General features: G+C 41.0%; 2 protein-coding genes across 12 annotated transcripts in view; one reads left to right on the top strand and one right to left on the bottom strand.

The window, feature by feature from the left end:
- The window catches only part of ZFYVE21 (zinc finger FYVE-type containing 21), a 30,635-nt gene extending 20,747 nt beyond the window's left edge, over positions 1-9,888 (top strand). For all 3 annotated transcript variants that reach the window (XM_039538533.1, XM_039538531.1, XM_039538532.1), the window contains 2 exons: positions 615-757; positions 8,934-9,888. In XM_039538533.1, the coding sequence (XP_039394467.1) occupies positions 615-757; positions 8,934-8,969 (179 nt within the window). In that variant the 3' untranslated portion in view covers positions 8,970-9,888. The remainder of the gene's footprint in view (positions 1-614; positions 758-8,933) is intronic.
- Positions 9,889-10,204: 316 nt separating this feature from the next.
- PPP1R13B (protein phosphatase 1 regulatory subunit 13B) overlaps positions 10,205-19,836 on the bottom strand; it is a 116,111-nt gene continuing 106,479 nt past the window's right edge. For all 9 annotated transcript variants that reach the window (XM_039538513.1, XM_039538512.1, XM_039538511.1 and 6 more), the window contains 3 exons: positions 15,446-15,612; positions 12,930-13,129; positions 10,205-12,035 (listed from right to left, as the gene is read on the bottom strand). In XM_039538513.1, coding sequence (XP_039394447.1) covers positions 11,994-12,035; positions 12,930-13,129; positions 15,446-15,612 — 409 coding nt within the window. In that variant the 3' untranslated portion in view covers positions 10,205-11,993. The remainder of the gene's footprint in view (positions 12,036-12,929; positions 13,130-15,445; positions 15,613-19,836) is intronic.

The raw sequence follows: 19,836 nt of genomic DNA, 5'->3' as shown, positions 1-19,836 counted from the left end.
TGTGGCAGAAACACCCCATATGCTGATACTTTCAGGAGTTATTTGGCCTCACAGTAGGCTTCCACCATGAGGCCACCTGCCCTCCCACCTATCTGGTAGAGACCAGAAAGCTTTCAGTGCGATGAGCTTGATTTCCTATCAAGCAAGGACCCCTCTTTTTTAAATTAAAATATGAACAATGGTTAAATCTCACAAGAATAACAACTTCCATTGTTTGCAAGCTGCAAAGATACTGTGGTGAATTGCCATGAATTTTATTTTTAAGACTTTTAACACTTAAAAAAATTCCAAGCTAGAAAGGTGTTCTTGCAATGTCTGTGTATAAATAGCTTTATTTCAACAATAATTCCCTTTGCTGCTAGCTTCCCTGAGTGATATTCTGACAGTGCATTCTTGGCTTTGGGTTGTGGTAACACACTGTGGTTCATACTCACACAGTAGCATTCAATAGCTGCAGCTGTTAATGCAAGACATTTAAAGCATTTAAGTGGTATTGGGAATGAGTTATATTGGTGATTATGGACAGACCATCCTCTTCTTTTGTTTCTCAAGTGGCTAAATACTTTGTTCTCCTACTGCTTGTTCAGGACTCTACTTTAATTTTCCCTTTTCAGGAGGCAATACTCGTGCCACAGGTATGCTCCTGCAGTATAAGGTACCAGGGTCAGAGGAGCTCACACAGATGAAATTTACTGCCAGTGAAGACTTCAATTCTAACAAGAAGCTGTCAGCAGCCTGGCTAGCAGCTATGCATAAGGTAACTTGTGTAAAATACATTTAACGTTCAAAATTGATCACCTTAAGTTTGGTCACCATTTGTGTGCAAAACAACTAGTTATGACTGTACTATAAACATAAGGCCATAACCCATCTTATACTAGATAGACCATACTCTGTCTACAGGACTGGCTTCTGCTGAGGTCTAGAAAACATGCTGGTGTGGCATCTAAATGGGTAGGGGGGAACTGAGTGGTTACAGCAAGCAAGGGAAACTGTCTTTACTTTGGGGCTTTAATATTTGGTGGTAAATGGATTTCCAGATGCCATGGATTGAGTGATACTCAGTATTTGACAAGATTACAAACTAGAGCCTTCACTTCCAAGGGTTTCATCTTGTATGCATGTTAGTCTCACACAAAAATACCAAAACCTGCATTAGGTTTCCCTTAGTTCTTATGTAATAATCCTGGACTCTACTGTAGTTCACTTTCATAACCAAAAAACCAACAACAAACGGTAGTATCTGTGGTTAAGAACAGTGCACTGTGTGTTCAGACCTAAGTAACTGGGGGAGCAAGATAATACATAAAATATATCAAACAGCAGAAGACAGGGCATGTTGTTGGTACACTAACAGAACACCAGATGCAGGGGAAGAACATAATCTTGCTAAACCTTAACGTCAGCCTTGTGAAACAGTTATAAATCAGTGAAACTAGACCAGATGGCCATATCTTTCATACTGTAACATTTTTTTTAAAAATCAGGAATTCGGTTTCTCTAAGTTCCAGAGTTATCTTTATTCTTAATGCTAAATTGATAGAGGGACCGTGGAATACTTCATAGATTTTAAGAACAAAAGGGACCATTGTGATCATCTAGTCTAACCTCCTATGTCACACGGGCCATATGATTTTCCCAAAATAATTCCTAGAGCAGATCTTTTAGATAAACATCCAATCTTGTTTTAAAAATTGAACAGTATTCCAGCAGCTGTTTCATAAGTGCCCAATACAGAGGTAAAATAACCTGCTACTCCTAATTGAGATTCCACTGTTTTTGCATCTGAGGATCTCAGTAGCCCTTTTGTTCGTGGTATTGCACTGGGAGCTCATATTCAGCTGACTATCCACCATGATTCCCAAATCATTCAGTCACTGCTTCCTGTACTGTAAACATGGCCTACATTATTTGCTCATAGCTGTATATGTTCACAGTTAGTTGTATTACCAAATGATCCAGATAGGATTGTATCGGTGACCTGTACTCTTCATTATTTACCATTCCCTCAACCTTTTTGTGTCATCTGCAAAGGTTTTCAGTTCACTTGATTTTATTCCAGATCTTCAATAAAAATGTGAATCTGTTTTGCATTAACTAGAATTAGTAGTTGGGTACAGTTAATACTGGGGTATAATGAACTATACAGGGTGAATTGACAAGTAAACTAAAGAGAATAAACATCTGCCTGACTTGCAAAAATCTGTATAGTTCATAACTGCTCTGAAACATTGCATCCTCTATAAGATCCCAGGGGGAGGGGAGGGGGGGGGCAAGGGCCAGAGGCCGCCCCAGCCCCCCCCCCCCGGGGGGCCCCGGGGGCCCTGCCCTCCCCTTGAGCCTCCGCAGGCATGCGCAGGCATGCAGGTCGCAGCGGGCAGGGACCGCCGCAGCCGCCGCAGTCAGTGTTCGGGCCGCTCGACCTGCCGCAGGCATGCCTGCCCTGCAGGAGCTCCAGAGAACCAAATGCCGCCAGGTTCCTGGCGGCGGGCGCTGAGAGTCGAGCCCGAGGCCCCGCCGCCCGCGACCCGGGCCCCCGGAATTCTCTGGGCGGCCCTGATAAGATCTGTTTCCTGATTCCTGGGCTTTTAGAACTTCTTTGATTCCCAGCTAAGACTACTGTTTTTAAAAGCAGCAAAGAGTCCTGTGGCACCTTATAGACTAACAGACGTTTTGGAACATGAGCTTTTGTGGGTGAATACCCACTTGGTCGGATGCATGTGACTACTTTTTTTGTTGATCATCCAGCACAATGGGACCCCAATCCTGATTGGGACTGCTGGGGGCTACCATGATGTATATACTGCTCCAAATTGTTAAACTTATTTCACAAATCAGCCATAACCTTAAGGAAATCACAAATAAAATTTTAATTTTGCAAATAGATTTTAAAACCAGCCATAACACATTCCAAAAGGATTTTGGTTTAAAGGTTAGATTAATGTTGGAAAGCAGAGTGAATTGATTTAAATCAAAGTGACATAAATCAGGTTTAAATAAGTTTTCTGCTTGCTGATTTAAATTATTTAAATCTATTTTAATCTTATTTTGCATTTGTCCTTATTTTCGTAATAAAAAGTTTGATTCTTATTGGTTGGTAGCCATTCAAACATGTTGATTTGCAAGTTACTTCCACCTTTACACTAAATATGGTGGTACTTTTTGCTGAGGATACATATCTGTACACTTTGAGCTATGTAATTGCAATTATTCAGATTAACTTTTACATTTGTTAAAATGGTGACTACATTTACTAGACTTGGGTAAAGCTCTATTTGGGGATGAAAATTAGAATTAAATTAAACATGCACAAACATCACTTTTTTAAATTTTTATATTAAATCAAACTACCTTAAATGTGCTGGATACATAAGAAAAGGGATTTTCAATACAGTTTTGATATACAAAACTAAGTGACTTACTTTTGTTAAAATATTATCTGTAGCTAGTGAGTTGAACTGATTTTCTGGCCACCATATCCTTCAAGATCTTAGATCTAGTAGACCAAATCCTCTCTCACCTCACTTTAATTCATGGATTGAAAGAGGAAAACAAGCTTTACTGCTTTTAACTCCTGGTCTGTTTCTTAACTTTGAACTAGTTATTGAACTGAACTAGTAGAACAAGCTGAAAATAAAATATTTCCTATGCATGTGTAGAAGAGGCTACTGCTGTCGAAAGCTAGTTTAGCACTTCAACAAAACATAGTTTCAAGTGCTTGGTCAGTGACTTCCACCAACCAGTTCAGTAGCTCCCCCCCCGCCTTTAAAACTATGGCAGCAAAGATGTACTCTGTCAGAGGAGAAACTATATACTGGCATGTGTGTATTTAAAAAAAAAAAACTTCCTTAATTAAAGGCTAGATCCTCCTGGTTTCCAAGTGTGGGTCAGTGAGCACTGCTCATGACTGACTCACTCCTCCACACTCCAGCAAAAGGTCAGAGCAACTTTTCCACATCTGCCCTGACCAGCCAGGTAATGGTCTCTCTATCCTAGATGAGCCTGAGACTGCCTCCACATCTGATCTATAGATGAGGCAGGTTCTTAGATGCATTAATTGTCTGTTTAATATGTCAATCACAAAAGCCAAGAGCATACTACTGTAACAGTTTATTTCAAGTGGCAGTGTGGTTCCTCCAAAAGGAATGAGTTAGCATTATCTTAATGACTAGATGGGTGTGTTGCATTTATTTTAAGCTGCATAGTCTGAAATATTCAACTTTAATATTCCCAAGCTGCTTTCCTTAAGAGTATTTCAAGAAAATCAGAATGCAAGTTCCCATCCCTGAAAGTGTGAATTGAAGTCCATCTAAAACTTGACTTCCTCAGTGTCCTGAAATCATATTGAAAGCTTCCACGTTTTCATTTAAGAAGTCCTCTCCCACAAAATCAGTCAATTGCTACTATGGAAACTTCCACTTCTGTGCCATTATTAAAGCTGTTAAGTGGGAGGGAAGGTTCACTCCAGGCCTATTCTTCCTCTGATTCCCTTTTCCTGAACTCTAGAACAGTCAGTAAAAAATCTAAGACCTCACTGTTTTAACGTGCAGCTTGAGAGTGTTCCTAAGCAGGAAAATAATAAAATTCCAGTAGGGAGCCTCATCTTAAATCTTAACAGAATGAGGGACTAGAGCAGTGATGCTCAGACTGAGGCTCTCAAGCCACCAGTGGCTCTTTAATGTGTCTCTTATGGCTCTTTGCAGCACATGATATTAAAACAATAACCACTCCCGATGCTTTTACTATATTAACCAATTGTAGTTGATAAAGTAATACTTGGTCAATCATTTTGCTGTGTGTATGTGTCTATAATAAAAGTAGTAAGTGAAACAATGAGTTCACACTATTGTGACTCTTTTGGATAATGTTGATCAGTAATTTGGCTCCTGAACCACTGAAGTCTGAGTATCACTGGGCTAGAGTGTAAAAACTGCCAAATCCAAGCTCTGCATGTTGGGATACTGGCAGTGAACATTCAGCTCAGCTGTTACCACCTCTTACACAGGGACAGACAATCTAATCTTCATCTGTTGCTCTATTTGATATACATGTGCATATTTACCACAGTTAGCAGTTGATATGGAATGCAATCAGTAAAGAATTAAAGCACAGCAACTTAATACTAATCACATGGTTTTATGGAAGAAGCCTTGTCAGACTCTCTCTCTTTTTTGGAGATTACAGATTTGGTTGACAAAGGTAACTGGCGTACTTCTGTAAGGCATTTGATTTAACACTTTAGTACTATACAGAATCTGCAGCACATAAAATAAATCACAAACTGGCTAGCTCCCTGTAAGTGGGGAATCATAGTCCATTGGGAGGGTTTCCAGTGCAATGTGTTTTTAGTCCACTGCTATTCAATATCTTATCAGTGATCTGGACGTGAACAGTCATTCCTGGTAAAGTTTACAGATGATGCAAAATTAGAATAGTAAATAACTGGTCAGTTCCACAGAGTGATCTGAACTGGGCTAAGCTGGGCTCACTTGAATAACGTCTTTTTATGCAGCTCAAGGCAAAGTTGTACATCTAGGAACCAAGAAGGTAGGATGGGGGTGGGGGGAGGGAAGTATTTTAGAAAGCAGTGACTGGGGAAAAAACCAACTGAATGTAAGTTCACAGTTTGATATTGGGCTAAGAGCAAAAGCAATCGTTAGATGAATAGGGAGTGTTTGGGATATCTGGGACAGATGTCTTGAATAATTAATAACTAATTGTTCCTTCTGGCCCTCGGATTAGAAAAACCATCTACCTCTGTTTATCTCAAAATAAGATCTGCCTATGAGGACAATGAGAAAATGGTTCACATCATGTGACAGTAAGGACCCACAGATGAGCCAAGGTTGAGTGTTCCCCTCTCCAGCTACAGAAACTAAAATAGCTAAATAAGTATTGTTAATCACCTAGGCAGGAATCTCTCCTAATATGCAGATGTATAAACCTCTTTCTCTGTCCCTAGTTAAAAAGAACTCCGAGTTTCCAAACAAAAGTGGCCTGTTGCACATTGAGTGGGTCAAGAAAAGAAATGGGTGGGGAAGCTGCAAGTTGAACAACTTAGAACTGTGTCTATAAAATTGAATGTTAAATTGGGCTGTTACCCCAAGAAATCCAAGCCACATGTTTTCATCCAAAGTTATAAACTCTACATTGTTTCACAATAAATTTGATTTACAAGGCATCATCTTTCACCCCAAATTAGAAATGGCACATTTGTTTGCATTGTGAGTCAGATCTATATCCTGTATGTGGAAAATGGCTCTTGTTCTGTTGTAAGTCCTAAATAATGCAAAATGCATATTGTAATCAAAGAATGTATGGAGTATGTCCTCCATATTTAGAAGATTACAATAAAACTAACAAAATCCTTTCAAATTGTTGAGCTCTTGAAGTAATAGGAAATGACTGACACAAGGAAGGAGAAATGTAAAGATATACAGCAGGGTATAACTTCGGGATATTAAGAGAAATTGCTTAGAATGGGGGATCCCAATTTGTGCAGGCAAATAATGAAGTAGTTTTTGAAATGACTTAGATTTAAAGCCTCTGCTAAGAAAAGGATTAAGGAAATTTGTTACACACCAACAAGCATGTGCTAGATACTAATGGAAGCAGCAGAGAAATAAAGCTCAAACCTGAGTACCTACTTGGTATGTGTCCTATAGGAATTGGAAGGTGGCCCCCCTCCAATGAGCACTGAAACTGGTGTATAAAACTGAGGTCACTATGTACTCAGAGTTGACGGAACCTAACCCCAGTAGCTGCAGAATCCTAAATGCAACCAACACCCAGCTCAGTCATGTGGAGAGGACGCTCCCTCATCCCAAGGTTAAGAGGATAAGCAGAGGTGGTGAAATTTCATTTCAAAGATGGTATTTCCCCTTCTATTCTTCAGTATAAATAACTAAGTTACCTTGCTGAATCTCCACACTCTAGTGAGTCTCAAGTAATCATATTTTTAGATCAATTTGTTTGGATTTCTAAAGGAATTAGAGATTGAAAATAATTGTTTTAAGCAATTGCTTTTAATGATCTAAACTTGTCCCTTTTGGACTAGTCTAACAGAGGATTGTGGTTAGTGCCTTAAAGACAAGTGCATCTTTGGAAGTGTGATTTTAGGTACTAAAGAATTGAGAATTGTTGATCATAAGTAAATGTAATAAGAAATATTGGTAATTTGACTAGTTTTTAATATAATTGCTGAGCCTCAATTCTAGTCTGTGATAATTGCTTGCAAGACTGCTGTCTTTTTGAGTAATGAACTGTTGATTATATACTAATGTGGTTTTGGGTAATTAATAAATTGTTGGTTAAGAATAAGCAAATGTCTTGATGTGAGAGATACTGTTCAAGTTAAAAATTGACATGAAAAGAACTCAGTGTTTAAACTGGATCTCAGAGTACAGAAAGTGTTAGTTTATCTATTAGATCAGGGGAGGGCAAACTACAGCCCATGGGCTAGATCTGGCCCATCAAGGCTTTCAATCCGGCCTGCTGGATTGCCAGCCCCGTAGTGCAGCAGGGGAGCTAAGGCAGGCTCCCTGCCTGCTCACAGAAGTGGCCAGAACCATGTCCCTGCAGCAGGGGGTGGGCAGAGGGCTCTGTGCACTGCCCCCAGCTGCAGGACTTCCCCCTGCAGCTGCCATTGGCTGGGAATGGGGAACCGTGGCCAATGGGAGCTTTGGGGTGGTACCTGCAGGCAAGGGCAGTGCATGGTGGAGGTGCCTTCCCCACCCCACCTCCAGGAGCCATTTCCTGGCATGCTGGCCACTGCCGGGAGTGGTGCAGGGCCAGGGCAGGCAGGGAGCTTGCCTTAGCCCCGCTGTGCACCACTGCCACCCTGGAGCTGCTTGAGATAAGCGCCACTGGGCTGGAACCCACACCCCTGCCCTGAGCCCCCAACCCTGTCTTGAGCCCCCATCTGCACCCCTCCTGTTCTCTCCCAAGAAAGGAAGAGAGTTTGCTTCATCCTTTAACATCTCTCCCAGAAGGCCCAGCTTGTACTGACTTCTGTTTTTCGCAAGGCACGGCTGTTTAATCCACTTTCTACTACCCCAAACAAACATGGCTGTCAGCTACTTTTTCCAGGCCGACCTCAGGCAATCTCTCTGGGCTAGGCTTTTATTAAGCCTGGTTTAGCTGGGGGTACAAGAGAGGGTATATAGTACCTCAAACTTGATCAAGAAGTCAGAGTTGAGAATTTCTGGCAATCCTCCCAGAGTTTGTAAACAATCTTGAAATCATGTACCATTTACTTACTCTGTGAGAAGCTTTCTATAATCCCTTTAATCAACATTTCTGATAGCAGTGAACCAGGCCTATGAAAAATGTGTTTAAAAAGAAAATACATTGAGTGAGTTAGTTCACCTGGAAACAGGTCAGATCACTCATGTTGTAGAAAGACCATTTAAAAGGCTGTTTACCATTGTACTCACTGTTTCATAGAACACCCCCCAACAGATATTACTTTTTTCAGTGCCAAGGCTGATGTATTATTCCTGAGGAATATTCCTTGAAATACAAATTATAAGGTGCATGTCCGCATAAGATAAGCAACTTGGTTAGAAAGATGTTACCTAGCCAGCATCACTAAATGACTTCTCAACAAGAAATTGTCATGATAGACCTGCCAGATAACTGATAAACTATTCTAAAGATTGCAAGATATTTTTTTGAAATTCTGAAGTTTTACCCCTTGAGAATCTGATTAAAATTGATGTTGTGGCATGATAGTAAGCTCTAGAATATGATTTAGTCTCTCTCCCATGTAAGAAAACTCTACATCTGTAGAAGGGCCAGGGTTTGAAAACAAGTTACAGCTTTTGGGCTTTACTGTAGTTTCTTGGGGAAGACTGAGGCCTTAAGTTTGTTATTTACCACTGAGGTGCCTAAATATATCATTGCAGTTTGCTGTCTTGTTTTTGTAATCCTAGGCAGCAAAACTCCTTTATGAATCCCGGGACCAATAACAGCAGCAAGTTGTCTGAGATCTGAGGGAAAAGACCAGCTTGATGAAAAACTGCTTCTCACTTTTTGCTAGTTACTTTGATCCATGTAATTGGTATTATGAACCCCTCTCTACCCCAAATGTGGTTCACTATGTAAGCACTGGCAAATGCAATGTGAGTATTTTGGAACCATGAGTATTCACTTATCTAGTGTGCAATATGTATACAATTAATGCTTTAAACATAGCCTCACGTTTAAGACTTTATTATTTTGTTAAGTCTTCTTATTGGCACTTAATATGGAAAATGAAAGTATGACCTGCACTACAGCTAAAATGTATAGCACAATTTTTGTAGTACCAATTATGTATACTATATGTATTTAATTTGTTGGCTACAAACAGCAAACAAATGTATTTGTAAGTCTCTTCTACAGAGAATAGCTTTTTGGGTATAGATCTCAGGTTTTTTTCTTATCCAAATGTTGAAGATCAATGTACAATGAAATCTGCCTTAGATACCCTTTTATAGAAATAATCATTTTGGGCTCTCAACATGTGATCAAAGACTTTAAAGATAAGTTTCACCAAATATCGCAAACTGGGTTGTATGAATGTGACCTCTTGGAGCCACCCTTACGTAGGAAAATATAAGCTTCCAGAAAATGATTTTGAAGTTTTATATTCATTTTACTTGTGGTAAACACCTTTTGCTAACTAATCAGATTATTGTAACTAATGTTTGGACATATCATATACAGTATTTTAAATGTACAAGTCTTATGGATCAAATGAATTCATACTTATTAAAATAAGCAAAATGCTCAAGATAGTATTCACTTCAACTTGCTAAGCAACTTAAGCTAACTTTCAACCTTAAAGACTTCAATATTCTTGGTTTGAGTGGAGGAGAGAATAAAAATTTATTTACAATACTCAAATGTCCCATGTCTCCTGTCTAAATGGTATAGTCTGTTCAAGCACTATAGCATGAACTAGAAAAATCTCATGTATTCAGCTGTTCTAAGAAAACAGCTAGGAGTTTGCTGGCTGCACTTGGTAGTGAATGAAGTTCAAACATTCAGACTGGCCTTGAAGAAAGAGGCCAGCAGCTTAAGGTGAAAACATTTTTTTTTAAGTGACCGGGCCTACCTAGTCACAGTGCAGCATCTCAAGCCTTTTTCTCTTTGTACAGCCAAGCTAGCCTCTTAGTAGTCACAAGTGGATGTGCATAGTACTAAGTGATCACCATCATTCAGTGTGGATTCGTTTTGCAGGTTTGGTGGAAAAAAGGTTACAGTACTTTGCCATTGCCTAACATTATTTTAAAATAAACACTTCAAAATGCAGCCATGCCTTAGCAGTATTTTATTATACACTCATCCAGAGAACATGTAAATGTGCATCATAGGCTCTTGAAATTGTCACATTCATGTAGCCAATGTTCTTTAACAATACCCTTTCACGTTTCATCACCACAATATATATACAATTAATGTTAAATGGTGGTAAAAGCAAATTACAGCGCTGCATAAATGATATATAAATTATACACAAGACTTGTACATGAAGAGTTAAAACCAACTGGCCTACACTTTAATGGAAGAAAAAATGCAAAACACATGGCTACAACTTACGAAAAATTCAAAATATATTTCTGGTATATAAAACCATGTACAATTAACTCCAGTGAAGTGCCCTTCTTTTTTTTTGCTTGAAACTACAATATAGTGGAAAGGTTATTGCATAACACAACACACCCTGGCAATAGGTGTTGGGCTGCCAAGAACCACAGAAACTGTTCTTACCAAAATAGCAAATTATTGCCATTCTCAAATCCTCAAACTCCTTGTTTCTCTTCCTCTCATTGACTCTCAATATTAGCACAACTAGCTCTCCACTTTTTAGTCCTTCAACTACTCAGGCAGACTTCAAGTTAGTGTACCTCTTAATTTATCAGACTCTTACCCTTCTCAACTATTGCACTTTCATCCATCAAACATACAAATCCTTTAATCTGACTGCAAATCCACTGTTACATGTTCTTTTGTTCCAAACAGACAAGTTCACAGGTTAGTGGGAGTGGGACCTGTAACTTAAATTAGTAGAGGTAAAACTCATGTAATAAGCTGAATACCAAGAAAATGAACACATTAATTAGTGTAGGGGTTTTGAGAAGTATACAGTGTAGTTTTTGATGCTTTTAGCTTGTTATTTAAATGCAAACAAAATCTAGATCCTAGCATCTCTAAAGCTTCTGTTTGAGCTTTGTAAAGAGTATCTTTACACTACAGTGGCACAGCTCCAGCACTGTAGCATGATGCTTCCTCTAGTGAGGGAAGGAGTTTTTCCAGTGCTGTATGTAAACTACTTCTCGTTCAATAGTTGCATGTATGGTAGGGGTTAGGTCGACCTAACTGTGATACAGGATGTAAAATTGTTCACGGCCCTGAGCAATGTAGCTAGGTTGACTTAAGTCTTAGGTGTAGAGCAGGCCCTAGACTAGGACTTAGAACATTAGTTAACATATCTTTATTTCTAAATCCTAGAGTATATAGAGCCTTGGTGATTGCTTATGCACTTAGCATATGAAAGTCTTCTCTGCAGAACACACAGAATTAAGTCAGTAATGAGTAAACAACATTCAATGGTGTCAAAAAATATCCAAAATCTTGACACGACAGTTATTGGGGGACTAGAACAGCTTGGACAGCACATCTGCAATTTGGAAATGACATTTGTGAACATTTAACACAAGCTTCCACCCATGGACTCTTCTATAAGAGTATTTTTGGTATTTGGAGTTGACAAAATACTGTAGACTGTAAGTACCTCTCCCAGTCAGTGGTGGGTTACATGGAATGACCTTCATTTACAAACTGCAGATTTTAAAACCCTTGACTGCTGTCCATCAATGAGAGAGCACCATTAAAAACAAAGATTAGAATTTTATTTCTCCAGTTGAAATGTGATAGAAAAAGATGACTCCAGTGTGGGTTTAAGCTTCCAGTTACCAGCCATGTTCTGCACTGCCAAACAACTGAATTCAAGCAAGGGTTCGCTGCCTAGGCTTGATTCTTGGATATAGCTGCAAAACAAAATCAAAAGTAAAAAATACCCGAGCTTTAGGTGTGATAATCAGAAAAATCAAGTCTATAATTAACAGATAACCCACTTGCAGCCAAAAGGTTACTTCTGATTACATGAATGGATTGTACAGCAAAGGGTAAGACATTTCATTGACATGTTGTCCACCAGACGCATTTAGTACATTTCTCTAGATTACAAAGTGACATGCAGGTCTGAACAATTCAAGAGGAGACTGTTAGAGGTTTGAGTTTCCTTACCTGAATAACTAATGCTATTAATTTTTATTTCCATCCTTCAGCGGGTGGCAATAAATGAGTATAACTTTCCACCACTTTATGCAGTCAGAAATTTAAAGTTTACTTGTTGCATAATTCCGATCTGCATTTTGGCCACATCTACCTTCTAGGCAGGTGAATAGAACACAAACTCCCACCAGGAGTGATCCATGCCACAAACTTGTTACATTCCAATTATTTAAATAATTTTCATGTACCAAATATCAAGGTTGCTCACAACAGCCACCATACTATACTTAGGGAGCCACTTTTATCCCTTTGTTTGATCTCATGGAAAATATCACTATTTAATATGTTAAAGATTTAATTAAAAAGTTATAACCTAAAAAAAACTTCAGGCAGCCTAATGATTACTGTTCTGTTTACTGTCCTGGGTTAAATTAACTACAATCTTTCTTTTTCTACAGCAGTAATGCTCAGAGAAAGTGCACTCTGGCCCCGGGAAAGAGGGATTGCCTTCTTTGTGTCACTGCAGCAATGATTTACCTAGAAGTTGCATTAATGGGTTCTAGAAGTTCCCTCTAGTCTCCCACCTAAGGAAAAGTGTAACAATAGGCCAAGTTCAAGAGGGAAGGAAGAAGCTTAAAGTAACTTACCCCCAAAAGATTTTTAGGCACATAGCCTTCTTTATCATTGAGTCGAGCCCACCACCATTCTGTTTCATTATCATCCTTACGTCTCAGGATAGTAATGGCATCTCCTTCATGGAATGACAACTCATCATTATTCTGAGCTTCATAATCCCATAGAGCATACACTACTCCTTTGTTCATGACTCCCAACTTCTCCTGTACTCCTGTTATCAAGAAATAAAAGTTAAACAAGAATATTACAGATGGCAAAGTACCTTGACTTTATCCACTTGGGATTTTGGGTCCTCCTCTCCAGTGGAACACACTGAGAGACTTTCATTCTGCTGCAATTTAAGACAGTCCATGTTTCCATTATAATTTCCCCCCCCAGGAATTTAATTGGAGATTAAAACCTGATATGTTCCCAACTTTCTATGACAAGTTTTATGCCATGTTTTTTTCTTTTCATTGCATGTGTATTTGAAAATTAGTTGGCCTTACTTTAGTTGAAATAAGGATGCAAATTAGGGCAGTCAAGTGATTTAAAAAATTGCGATTAATTGTGCAATTAAAACAAATTAATCATACTTAATAGAATGCCATTTAAATAAATATATTTGGATATTTTCTACATTTTCAAATATATTGATTTCAATTACAACACAGAATACAAAGTGTACAGTGCTTTTTTTTATTACAAATATTTGCACTGTAAAAAAAATATTTTTCAATTCACCTAATACAAGTACTGTAGTGCAATCTCTATCATGAAAGTTGAACTTACAAATATAGAATTATGTACAAAAAAATAACTCAGCAATTGGCTGAAGTAGGACTAACAAGTTTGGTTACAATTTGCAGGAGATAATGCTGCCCGCTTCTTGTTTACAATGTCACCTGAAAGTGAGAACAAGCATTCGCATGGCACTGCTGTAACTGGCGTCGCAAGATATTTACATGCCAGATGCACTAAAGATTCATCCGTCTCCATCTTCAACCACTATTCCAGAGGACATGTGTCCATGCTGATGATGGGTTCTGCTCAATAACAATCCAAAGCAGAGCAGACTGACACATGTTCATTTTCATCATCTGAGACTGCTATGACATGAAATATATGGCAGGATGCAGGTAAAACAACAGGAGACCTACAATTCTCCCCAAAGGAGTTCAGTCACAAATTTAATTAACACATTTTTTTTTTAACACGCATGGGAGCATGTCCTCTGGAATGGTGGCCAAAGCATGAAGGGGCATCCAAATGTTTAGCATATCTGGCATGTAAATACCTTGCAATGCTGGCTACAAAAGTGCTGTGTGAATGCCTGTTCTCACTTTCAGGCGGCATTGTAAAAAGAAGCAAGCACCGGTATCTCCCATAAATGTAAACAAGCTTGTCTGTCTTAGCAGTTGGCTGAACAAGAAATAGGACTGAGTGGACTTGTAGGCTCTAAAGTTTTATATTCTTTTGTCTTTGAGTGCAGTTATGTAACAAAAAAAATCTACATTTGTAAGTTATACTTTCACAATAAAGAGATTGCACTACAGTACTTCTATGAGGTGAATTGAAAAATACTCTTGTTTATCATTTTTACAGTGCAAATATTTGTAATAAAAATATAAAGTGAGCACTGTATACTTTGTATTCTGTTGTAATAGAAATCAATATTTGAAAATGTAGAAAATCATTCAAAATATTAAATAAATTTAAATTAGTATTCTATTAACAGTGCGATTAATCGTGATTAATTTTTGAGTTAAGAGCGTCAGTTAACTGCAATTAATTGACAGCCCTAGTGCAAATCACTCATACTAGTCTCATACACATTCTCTAGCACAACAGGTTTAGAGTTCTTATGTCTTCTTGTTCCGCCTAGTTATTACAGCATTTGCTGTATATATCATCAAACTGCAAATCTACCTCAAGGGGTATATTAAAACCCTAATGAAGTCTTTACACTCTTTTTGGTGTAAGAATCTTAATTTTATTTAATTGCTGCTTCTAGAAGGATGCTTCTCTTGTGATATATGCACTGAACTTAAAAGCTGTAGGTCATCTGTCTCATTAATTCAGTGAACAAAACATGAATAACTACTCATGATAAGGAATTCAAATAAGTTTAGATCTTCAGCCTCCTGGTGTGGTCTGCTAGAAGTCTGGGCTATCCTGACAGAATTCCATGTGAAATGTACATGGCAACACCCTGCTAACTCCAAAACCCTATCATCATTAGAACTGTTTCCTAGAAAGGAAGGAAGAGAAGTTTAAAAATCATGCACAATGCCATAGTGAGCCAGTGAGCTGACTTGAAGAGAGAGGGGTGACATGGCCAAAGAAACAACCAAGAAAATATTCTGGCACCAGTATTTTGAATGGACAAGAGTGTAGGGAAGGGCAATGCTAGTTTCAAAGACCTATGTGGAGGATACAGAATTTAACTAGCAACTTGGTAGTCAGGACAGAGAAGAAAAGTTGAATTTCAGAGATGTTTTAAAGGTTTGTAAAGGGAATTATCAAACATATACACTTGGCAACCTACCGTACAAGAACTGGGAACACTGAATATAACCCTCCTCCATCTCCTCACACTTGTCCGCAGCAGTTTCTATATCACTTATAGTTGAAGCAAAAATTGCTGCCCCGGATTCTACAAGTAGTTTACAGAGATGAACACTATTGCAAGAAGCTGCACAATGCAAAGGCGTCCTGAAACAAAGCCAACATTTAGACATCAAAATGGGCCAGGAACCCTACAAATCCAACCTCCAACAAAGGGTTCAGTCATCCTTTAGAAGTTACTTTTGAAAGACAGTTACGTTTTTACTTGTGCCACAAACATTCTCCACATAAAAGTTAAACAAATAACCTAGATGAAATTCTGACCCCACTGTAGCCAATTGGGGCAACAGATTTTAATGAGAATGGTAAGTTTTCATGACATTTTACAAGGCTGTAGTATGTTAGCTTTAAAGGGCAGAGAGGCTTGTGCTGGTTAGAGAGTAGAGGGCAAGGCAAGAAGGGCGAGAAATAGCTCAGCAAAGCCAGCTCTCTAAATTCCTCACATACACTACAGAAGTGCTGCAGGACAAGGAAACATTACTCACCGTGTAGTAACTGGAGTTCTCTACGGTGGGTTCTCCCAATGTGTCATGCACTTCAGGTTTGCACATCACTTCATGTGCCCAGGACCAAAGATTTTTCCCTAGCAGTGTCCATTTGCTCCATGCATGCACCTCCACTCTGCTCACGGCCTGCTCTGAAGCTATAAAGGGGTCTGCCGGGCTGCCACTATTTTAGTTCCTTCTCTACTGCTAGGCCCCACTTAGGGAAATTGAGGCAGCAGAGAAGGAAGTGGGTAGTGGACATAAGGACAACACATCCTTCGAGTGCTTGTCCCTATGTGTCATGCACTTCAGGTGATTCAGAAGCAGTGTCTCTCTGTAGGAGGTGGGCACTCACAGCCCTATGTCACAACAGAATACAGAACTGCTCTAACCAGGGAGGCATCTGAAGCAGCTGCTTGCACCAGTGCATAATGTCTTGCGAAGGTATGTACAGAGCCTCATGTTGCTGCTTTGCAGGTGTCAATAATAGATACACCCTTGAAGGATGCTACTGAGGCTGCTTGGACTCTTGTTGAATGTGCTCTCACACGCCTCTCAAGAGGGACATTATTCAGCTCGTAGCAAAGTATGATGCATCCTGAGATCCATTTTTACAGCTTCTGGGTGGAAGTGGCCTCTCCTTTCATCTTTTCCACAAATGATACAAAATGTCTAGGAGATTTCCTAAATGACTTGCCTTTTACCTACAGAGGTTAAGGGCCCCACACACATCCAAGAAGTGCCACATTACCTCATCCCTGTTGGTGTGTGGTTTAGAGTAGAACACAGGAAATGGATGTTTTGGTTAATGTGAGTCTGACACTACCTTAAGGATGCACTCTCATGAATACCTTATTCTTGTGGAAAACTATTGGAGGGGGGCAGGGGAGGTCTGCCATGAGTGCTCCTAACTCCCCATCTCTCTTGGCCAGTGATTGCAACTAAAAATGCTACCTTCATTGAGAACTGCAGTAGAGAGCAGGGTACCAGAAGCTCAAACAGCACTTTTGTCAGAGTTGATAAAACCAGGTTTAGGTTCCAGGCTGGTGAGAGTTTTGCCATGGGAGGGAAAACTGTAACCAAACCTTTCAGGAATCAAGATGTGACTGGATGTAAAAACACAGAGTAGGTGTCTACTTACCTGTCTCTGCCTACATTTGGTGGCTCCTGACACTACCTGAGAGTTGCGAGGCAGATGACATAATAGGTATTCCAACCCTTTCACAGGTACAAAATACCTCTTTTCAGCCTGCTTAGCTACTGGTGGAACTGTGGCAGGTGTCTACCAAAGTGTCTTTGTAGGTTTGATGATGGCTTTGGTGAGTGCCATTCCATTCGGTCCTGAGTTGTGCAGAATGTCTAGCAATGCGTAGAATGTGTAATGCCTCTGCCACCCTTTTAACTAAGTCCTAAAAGGCCTTAGAATCATCAGGGTATGCAGGGAGGCAGGAATCACTGCCTCGTTGGGAGACGAGGACAAGATCACCAGCATGATGGCATCTTCTTCCTGTTGGGCCTCTCCTCCAGATTGTTGTTGTGACTTCTGAGGCTGAGGGTGCTCTTCCTCTACCCTGGGAGCTGGACACCTACGAGGATCCTTTGTCCCTAACATGGGTATGTCAGGTGATAGCCTTGGGTCTTCCAGGCCCCAATACTGCCATTGTGTGACCTCATACCCCCTCGGTGCAAAGCCCCAGGGTGATGGATACCAATATGCATAGGGAGGGTTCTTAATTGCACAGGAGTACCAAGACACTCTGGACAATACAGATACCCTTTCTGAGCTCAAACCCTGCAAGACACCGTCGGGGGACTAGTCCGGGATGGGTGTCCCCCATATTCTTCTTCTGACTCAAACCCCAAATTCAACAGGAGACCTCTCAGTCCTGGAGGAGGCAGTGATGATCTGCCTCTACGATACTGGCAACAGTCTAGCTTGACTGCAGAGATATCTGTACTGAATGATATCCTGGTACCGGACATGGAACTCCAGAGAGTATCACAGTGACTCTACTTCCATAAATACAATTAAGTCACCCGCTGCTGAGAAACAGGCTGGAGTGGATAGAGTAGTTTCTGTAATTCAGGCCATTGGTACAGAGAAAGCCAGAGCTGGCAGTGTGGATGCAGCAGCTGTTGATGGTGCCAAAGTACCTTGGTTCTGGAACGTGGTGTGGCCTTACCTTCTGATGAAGTCCCAGACTGGTCCTTCCCAGTATCAGATGGTCCCATTCTGGAGCACAAGGTGTCTCCTGACTTGGTGCACGACGGAGACTTTTTCCTCTTCTTAGAGGACTTGGATGGGGAAGGACAAGAGGGAAGTTTATGGGAGACATTTTGTCTCCCTTCCATTTGCCTTGGCTTTCCTCACCTGAGTCTCTTGGCACTGGTGGGGGAGTGCCTTGGAACCAGCCAGAGCCACTGTAAGGAATGTTCCTACGATCTTTAGACATTTGGGAGGGGGATCTCCCCAGTCAGAGCCTGTGACCGCTCTCATAGACCTCTCCATGAGGAATCTTCTGAGTTAGAACTCCCTTGACTGTTTTGTCCTCCTTGGAAATGACCTGCAGATACTGCACCTAGAAGGGACATGGGTTTCCCCCAGGCAGTCCAAGCAAAGTGTTGTGATAATCTGTAACCAGAAATGACTTCTGGCAGTCTATGCAGTTTTTGAAGCCAGGGATCCTTGGCATACTCTCCACACTGCCGTTGGAAGAACTAGAGGGTGGTAAGAGTAAGTGAGTGTGTGTAAATAGGGATTATGGTGTGTGGTACAGGAAACGTATCGCTCCACACGCCATGGGTGGGATTCCCAAAGTTTAGGAAATCAAACCCCAAAAAAATCTATCCTAACCAGATTAAAACTACTAAAACTAATTTTTAAAAATCATCTACAGGGAAACTGAAGTAGTCAGCACATACACTAAAACTTCATCCTAAACCATGAGCAGTAAGAAGGAACTAATATGGTGAGGGTCTGGCAGCCCAGTGCAGAGCATGAGGAGAATTGGTGGTGCATGTGAGGACCAAACAGATGCTGGAAAAAAATCTTCGGTCCTGGGCATGCACAAACCTGAAATGTATTACACATAGGGACAAGCACTCGAAGAACTATGGACTACATATTATACTCCTGGGGGAATTCTGCGCTACTGTGCAATGCAGAAATTAACATTGTACACACAGAATTTCCTTTTCCCCCACCGCACAGAAATGGACTGCAGTACTGCTAGCCGCCATTAGGGGCCCCTGGACTAGGCAGAGCCCAGCTTGCACATAGAAGACACTGCTGGGGAGAGGGAGAGGAAGCTAGAGGGGTCCTGGCAACTGCAGTTCCCAGTATGCCCTGAGAGAAGGAGAGGGAGGCGCACAGGAAACTCTGTGCAAGCCTGGGGCCAAACAAGCATCAGGCTGTTTCTCCCTCTGGACTCCTGGGAACTTGGGGGAAAGGGACAGGTATCTGGGCAAGGGGGCGGGCCTGGGGGGGGGGCGGGGGGGGAGGGTGTGCAGGTATCTGGGCCGGGGAGGCCCCGCGGCTGGGCTCTGGGGGGAGATGATGGGGTGTGGGTATCTGGGCTGGGGGGGGGGCCAGCAGTTGGGCTATGGGGAGGAGGGTGTTCAGGTATCTGGGCGGGCTCTGGGGAGATGATGGGGTGTGGGTATCTGGGCTGGGGGGGGGGCCTGCAGTTGGGCTCTGGGGAGGAGGGTGTGCAGGTATCTGGGCCGGGGAGGCCCCGTGGCTGGGCTCTGGGGGGAGATGATAGTGTTGTGGGTATCTGGGCTGGGGGGGGGCCCTACAGTTGGGCTCTGGGGATTAGAGGGTTCA

Source organism: Mauremys reevesii, linkage group 4, assembly GCF_016161935.1.
Source record: "Mauremys reevesii isolate NIE-2019 linkage group 4, ASM1616193v1, whole genome shotgun sequence".
Lineage (NCBI taxonomy): Eukaryota > Metazoa > Chordata > Testudines > Geoemydidae > Mauremys > Mauremys reevesii.
The sequence above is the reverse complement of the archived record's forward strand: the minus strand, read 5'-3'. Positions and strand labels throughout refer to the sequence as shown.